This window comes from Pagrus major, chromosome 9 (genome assembly GCF_040436345.1).
Source record: "Pagrus major chromosome 9, Pma_NU_1.0".
Lineage (NCBI taxonomy): Eukaryota > Metazoa > Chordata > Actinopteri > Spariformes > Sparidae > Pagrus > Pagrus major.
Window position 1 is genome coordinate 9,819,038 of NC_133223.1, and position 7,113 is coordinate 9,826,150.

Sequence of the window (7,113 nt, forward strand, 5' to 3'; positions counted from 1 at the left end):
GGCTCCCTGTCTGCAGTGACAGCGCAGCAGACTGAACCGACTGTGGACTTTGATACCGTCACAACTTGAAGAGAGCAGCAGAACAAACAAATCAGACTGTGTTTACAGTTTATTTATAGATATTATGGGTCAACTTGTGGGACACTTACCTTCCTTTTCTGTTTCAACTGAGTCACTGAATTTAAAGAGTAACTCAACATCAGTTGTGCATAGATGGTATGTAACGAAGTACATCTACTCAAGTACACTTGTGAGGTACTTGTACTTAACTTGAGTATTTCTATTTTCTAGTTCACTGCATTTATTAGTTAACTTTAGTTACTAGTTACTTTGCATATTACATGCTGCATCAGAGCCAAAGTAGCACATTTTTAAATAGATTGATTTTTTTGATAAAAAAAAAAAAAGATTTTAATAATCAGAAAAATGCTCAATATCCGATTCAGTAACTTGCCCATAGTCATAGTATACAGTGTACATGTAAATATATGTATTATTTACTTTTACTTGTACTTTTAATACTAAAGTTAATTTAATATAAGATACTTTAAGACTTTTACCCGAGTACTATTCATATGTATACTTCACTTTTACCAAAGTAATGAATTACCACCATATCTTTACTTTTTAAAACACTGTAACTGTGTAGAATTTGAACATTTTTAACCTCATTTCACAGGGACTGTATCATCTTTATATGAATAAAAATAATGCAGTCAGGATCATTTTAAATAGGTTAAACACAGTAATTCTGCACTTGTGGATTTGACTTTATACATTCAAGAGAATACATTGAAAAATTTTTAAAAAGTACCAAGAAGGACGAGACTGACCCCAAGATGCTGCTGAAAGATCCAGCAAAAACTTGCAAGTAGGGCCTTGAATTATTGTATTTATTTATTTAGTCAAACTATTTGTCTGTTTTCAAGGGCTAGAGTGAACTCTCATGTTAAAATATGAAATCACAATAAAAAGTAATCAACAGCAACATGTCTTTGCAGAAACACGTCACTGTTATTCATAGGTGTTTTTGATATTATATTAGTAGACAATGAAAACTGTTCACAGTGAGTTCTGAGCATGTATTACTATTGAAGCTTATTACCACCAATGTGATGAAAAAAAGATCCTGTGGAAATGTAAACTAATGTATTGTCTCAAAATAATGACAGCATCTCACTGAGGGGACACTGAGATGCACAACCCACTCGGACTGTTTGAGCACTAAGCATCATTGACGTGTATTGTGATGCAGAAATATACTGAAGTTAGCATGCTAACCAGCTAGCCCCCTCCTCCCTCAGTCTTCAGTCCGTGTCTCTGCCCGTCAGTGGGACATTTGTAAACAAGCTTGGACGCTCTGAGGTTCTGTGCAGGGACACAACGTGCCCTCTTTTATAGGTTTCTGCAGCGACCAACCTTTTCAATGTCCATTTATTTGTACACTTCCTCTGGTCCTTTGGTGGATTCCCTGCTGTCTCACCATCAACAGCCCTGGAGTGTTCGGGGACAGGAGACAGCAGTCCTCCATAACATCCAGTTTTCCTCTGATGGACAGATTAGCCATGAGAGCTGTGAGCTCCTTCACAGACTCATCCTCCTCTCTGAACTCTCTCAGTGTAATGGGGCTTTAACCTGAATCATCTGAATGACTTTAGTAATATAAATGTTTACTGCTGTGGATAGTTGACACCTGACAAACTGATGTAACATGATGATTACAACTGAGTTGGTTCATCAGCCTGATAGATGTAATGATAACAACAACAATGAGCGCTGGTCAGCATGTTTGTGCTAATTGGTCCATGATGAAATGTTAAGATGTTAAATAACCTATAAAACATGACATTTCAACACTGCCACCACAAACTGAGTGTCAACCAGATACATGTTTCGCCATTCTTATGTATTTTCATTGTAAATGTTATCTTTCCTTTTTAAAGAGTGAGCCGCCATGAAATTTGGTGTATCAGATGGATTTTGGATGGAGTGAATGTTAGTGTGTTGTAACACGTTTTGTAAAGTTATGTTTCTGATTCACTGTTACACTATTGTTAACCACAAAGTGGCCCACATGTCATCAGAGATTATGACTTCCCTTAGTATTGCGGTTCCTCCTCCCCTCTCCTTCATTGGTGCCTGAGTTTAGCGTTCTGGATGGCAGAAAAAACTGATTTTATTCACGAAGATTGTGCTGAATGTGGAGAATTGTGCGTAGCGTTTGAGAAAAATGTGTGTTCTGACTAAAGCAGGACATGGATCCTATTTTTTTTGTCCGTGAATGATAAAAACTCAGTGAGGAAACAAGTTACATAAAAGGAAGGAAGAGGACGACCAAGGATTTCCTGCTGTAACCTGACAACGCCTCAGGATCACAGTGACATCAGAGAAATGTTTTTTATGAAGTCAGTGTGTGTAGAAATGTAAAACAAAGACCACACACACTGTGTGATAGTTTGAGGGTTGTTAAATAATACATCTACACACCGTGGCACAAAAATAGCATGAATAATTAATACAAAACCTCAAACAGAACTGTTAAAATCTTTATTTTCTACAAAGAAATTTCTCTCAAATAGTTTACAAATGATGCTCCAAGGCAATCTTTCTCCTTAAGGCTCAACAAATGACTTGACTGTGTCAGTCAGCTGGGATGATAAAGACAAGCTGGAACATAAACAGCAGCTTCCTGTCAGCAGTGACATGAGGGTGAAGGATGATAACAGAAGGCACATGAAGTTCTGTCAGACTCACGCTGCTGCGCACTATCAAAGTATCTGGCTTGTTACGCACTACACTTCATACTAACTCTCACTTCCGATTGCTTGGCTAATAAAATATATATAAAATATATTAAGCAATTCATCGTTGGTCAAATATATTTTGAAATATAAATAATTAATTAGATTCAAGTATTGCAGGTTTAAAGCTACAAAGCATGACCCAAAGTGAGTCAACTGAACACTAGTGCACTACTCTGCCAGAAATCAGACTGAGACTTCACAACATACAAGGCTTCAATCTTAAGGCTGCAATAATCTATATCTTTATATTAACAGTGAATAAAATGAATGGGTGCGATGTGAAAGGGGGGAAATCATCTGCCACCCTTCTGACCTCTTGAAGCGTTTCCAGTCACAGCAGGCAGCTGTGTGCATGTGTACAGATCACGTACGCAGACACAGTGGACATGGAGCACCTAAAGTGGGTTGGCTAAGACCGGCAGCAGAACTAAAAGGAGACTGAACATTTGACTTGAATTTCTCAGAGACACAAATTAATGCTAATGTTGATCTGGGACTTCTGGATGTGTAAATAAGCAACTTTTGCAATGTAACTTTCCAAAGGAGATACGAGACATAAATGATATCTTTCATATTTTTCACTTCCCATTAAGTGACCAAAACAACAAAACAAAAAAACCATTTCATTAATGCAGCTTTAAATTAAAATATTTTGGGGGTTTTCAGTTAATCCAAAGCAAAAGCCTTAACAGCTCAAATAAACAAGAACTCTTTAAGACGAAAGCAGAAGACTCGTATCACGCTGAACTGAAGGAACGTTAACGACATCTGAACTAAGGCACAACAAAAGTTCTGAATATTGCTAAACTGACCCGCAGGAACTCCAGTGGTGGTTTAAGACGACTGATTGGAGGGCAGAAACCTCCATCTCCACTACATGAACACCACTGTCATTCTGCCTCTGATGTGATTGATCAGTTGAACCACACGTGCACCCAGTGAGATGATAGTTTGTCGTGATTTACTGCTTCTCTTACATGGACCACATCGCGTCTCTCTGAGCTAAGGCGTCTCTTTAACATGTACTCTTCACACAAAACATAAACATCACGAAGCAACAAATGTGACAGAAAATATGAAGTTTGTTGGCGCAGAAGCAACAAATGATATTTGTAGATATGTAGAGAAGACAGTCCCACGTTAAAGGGAGCAGGTCTGTGCGCGGTGTCTCCTGACGTCCACAGGCAGGCAGACGTCCTCGTGTTGTTCAGTCACTCTCACTGCCTGATTCACTCAGCTGGAGGTCACTCTCTGCAACGAAAGTACACTGGTTACATTCATCTTTCAACTAAATTAATTCAGCTCTCATTAGTATTTTATTGTCGTTTCATTTCACTGGGTTCTCCTCTCATGTTTGGTTGGTTGTAAAGCACGTAACTTTATAAGAAACACCAGATGTACATTCGGTGAGGGAGACTTCTTTTCACAGACGATTCCTGATTCCTGTGGCGCTTCCTCACCTTCAGACAAGTTCCGAGTTCGAGGTTAAAATTAAAATAATTCTGTGGGACTTTTAGATATTTTTTTTCCATTGTTTTCCCCTTCATCTGAATGAAAACCGTTGTTACTGCAGTAAAGTGCTGATAAAAGTGTGAGAAAGATTAGATGAGTGTCGAGTCATTTTCTTTCTGCTTTCAGTTTCATCCGTGGCTGAGGAGCAGATGGCTGGTGTCCACTTCTCTGTAAAGAAAAGATACCAAGATAATCTACTTTCCATATTCAGATGGAGCTGAGAGGGCTACTCACTGAGTGTGTTCATGAGTCCTCCTCCACTCTCCTGGTGGCGACTGTTGGAGTTGCTGCTGGTGTTGATGATAGGCATGCTGTGGTTGGCGGGGGCCGGGGCTGCGGGTGGTGCCGAGCTACGCTCGTCCTCTGAGTCACTGCTGCTGGAGCTGTCGTCACTGCTGGAGGACGAGGAGCTGTTGGAGTCTGAGGAGCTGTCGCCACTGCTCAGCTGGTCCATGACCCGCGCCTCTGCCATCAACTCTGTACATAAACAAACGTGGGACAAATATCCCCATTTATGAGTGCACATTCAATAAATACAAATGGTTAAACAATAAACGTACCAGGCTAACCATTCCATCAGGTGAAAAAAATGTGTTAAAACCATCAACAAAAAGTCATTTTTGTTGAACAGACTCTATGCCTGACACCATGTTACCTCTCTCGATGTCGTCCATGGGTGATGCTGGAGACGTCTTCTCTTTGGGAGGCGAGCTCTTGGAGCTGGCTGATGACTTGTTGCTGTTGCTGCTGTTACTCTTCATCTGCTGGCTCAGGCGGCTGGTCTGTTGCTCCATGCGAGAGTGGATCTTACTGCTGCCCTCAGCCCTGTTAATGCACATGGTTTTGTGTCAATATTTCTATTATAATGTTGCACGAGTTTAAAACTGAAATAGAACCAGTTGATGTTTCTATTGACTCCGTTTATATGAATTTCTTTGTCTTTTCCACCTCATTTAAGTTTTGTAAAAGTTTTTTTTTTTTAGCTGTAAATTGGCTTTACTTTAAACTTCTGCCATGTTCACTCAGGTTTTTATTCCAAACGTGCACATTAAAAAGAAGTGCATGGAACATAAATACAAATCACAGACGGTAAAAATGTGTTGGAAGAATTATGGACTCAAAAGAAGAACACTAGTCAAAGTCAAGTCCAGTTGCCTACGATACACCACTCAGAATTACCATGACCTGGATGACGGAGTACCTTCATCAACACTAGTCATATAATTTGTCTGAACCCACCTGGTCTTCTTCACAGCTATGTTACTGTTGAGTTTTTCCAGTCTGTACTCTCCTGTGTCATGGTTCACAATGAGGATGCACTCCTTCATGTACGGCCTCTTGGATCCCTTGAAGACCGTCACTGGAGCACTTGAACCCTAAAAAACACAGACAGAAATACTTTGGTCATTTGTTGGAGTCCCCTTTCCCCAGAGAGTTTTAAATAAAGCCTACAATATTATTACCTGGAGTTTTATAATCAGTAGTTGTTTCTCACTAATAAGGGCTGTTTGAAAGCATTTACTCACTCCAGGAATACAATTCTGGTGGTGAAAATATCACTTTCTTCATTTATAGTCGAAAAGTAGGAAAACGTTAATATCTTAAGTTAAAAAAAAACTGTATTTAACTTAGAAAAAGTGTGAATACAACTCAACAATGATTTGTGAATAAACCCGAACAACACATGTTTCTGTTGGACAGAAACTACAGACACTGACCTCTAGGTTGGGCAAAGTGATTGTGACTTGCTCTCCTTTGCCCACTTCAAGCTCCCCTTCACATGTTGTATCGATGGAGGCTGGTTTGAAGTCGTCTGTGACAAAATAAAGAAAGAAAAGAAAGAATTAAAAGAGGAAATATATATTTTCTGTGCGATATTAACAACAGCAGCATTAAATATTATCCCAACACAACGACGGCTGGTCCCTCAGTGCTGCAGTTGTCTTCCGGTACCACCAGATGGTGCTGTTGAACAGGCTGACACAAGGCTAACATTAGCTAACATTTTGACAGCTGGAGCACCGATGCTTTCTAAAAGTTAAGAGTTAACTAACTCACGAAGACGACAAAGAACATGAAGAACTGTAACCGTGCTAAAACGTGCCGACAGCAGGCGGATACAAACGGACTGACGAGGCAGCTAACCTGGCTACACGTCAAACGACTGAGTTTTAGCCATGAAGCTAACTAGCATGCTACTGTTAGCTACTGTAAATCCAGACACACGTAGAGTCGCACTTACATCGCACTGTGTGGAAGGCACTTTTAGGGTGTTTCTCAAACGTCTCTCCCAACTTCAAGACATGTTCTTGATTGTCAAAGTTGGAATAAGCGGTCCCATTCATTCTGACAGTTTCATGTGCTGTAAACTTTCTGCTCTGTCTCATCCGATAACCATGTACGGCACAGCCCTCGCCACCTCATTGGTACCGCTAAGTTCCGCCTCCTCTTCATTCTGATTGGTCCAGCAGACTCTTCTCTCGTCTGATTGATTCATCATCTGTCAATCAAGATGTCGTGACAGGGCAGCTTCAGGGCAAACGTCACATGGTTTTTGGGCTAAAATCACTGTTGTATGACCTGCTAGCTGCTAGCTTTTATATGTATATATACATTTACATTTACATTTTCATATATATATATATATAAAGGCAAAATTAAACTAGTGCAGTTTAAATCAAGTGATATTGCATGATAAAAGAACGTAGTAAGTACTCCCATATTTTTCGGTGCACAGATAAATCAAATTAAAATAGATTAAAATGTACTAAATTACTAAAAGCATTTAAAAAAAATA

The 7,113-nt window shown here is 39.6% G+C and overlaps 1 protein-coding gene across 1 annotated transcript; it reads right to left on the minus strand.

Annotated features, from left to right (window-relative positions):
* Positions 1 to 2,533: 2,533 nt before the first annotated feature.
* eaf2 (ELL associated factor 2) lies at positions 2,534 to 6,744 on the minus strand. Its single transcript, XM_073474130.1, has 6 exons — positions 6,559 to 6,744; positions 6,035 to 6,129; positions 5,556 to 5,692; positions 4,972 to 5,141; positions 4,551 to 4,793; positions 2,534 to 4,055 (listed from the first exon to the last, which is right to left on the minus strand). Exons 1-6 carry the CDS (start codon positions 6,701 to 6,703, stop codon positions 4,012 to 4,014), a joined length of 834 nt encoding a protein of 277 aa, XP_073330231.1. The 5' UTR covers positions 6,704 to 6,744; the 3' UTR covers positions 2,534 to 4,011.
* Between the last annotated feature and the right edge of the window lie 369 nt (positions 6,745 to 7,113).

Coding starts and splice junctions, on each gene's coding strand:
- eaf2 (XM_073474130.1), bottom strand. CDS start 6,703: ATGAGACAGAGCAGAAAGTTTACAGCACATGAAACTGTCAGAATGAAT. Junction 5,693..6,034: donor TCACTTTGCCCAACCTAGAG/GTCAGTGTCTGT, acceptor TGTGTTTTTTAG/GGTTCAAGTGCTCCAGTGAC. Junction 4,056..4,550: donor AGGACTCATGAACACACTCA/GTGAGTAGCCCT, acceptor CTTTCGTTGCAG/AGAGTGACCTCCAGCTGAGT.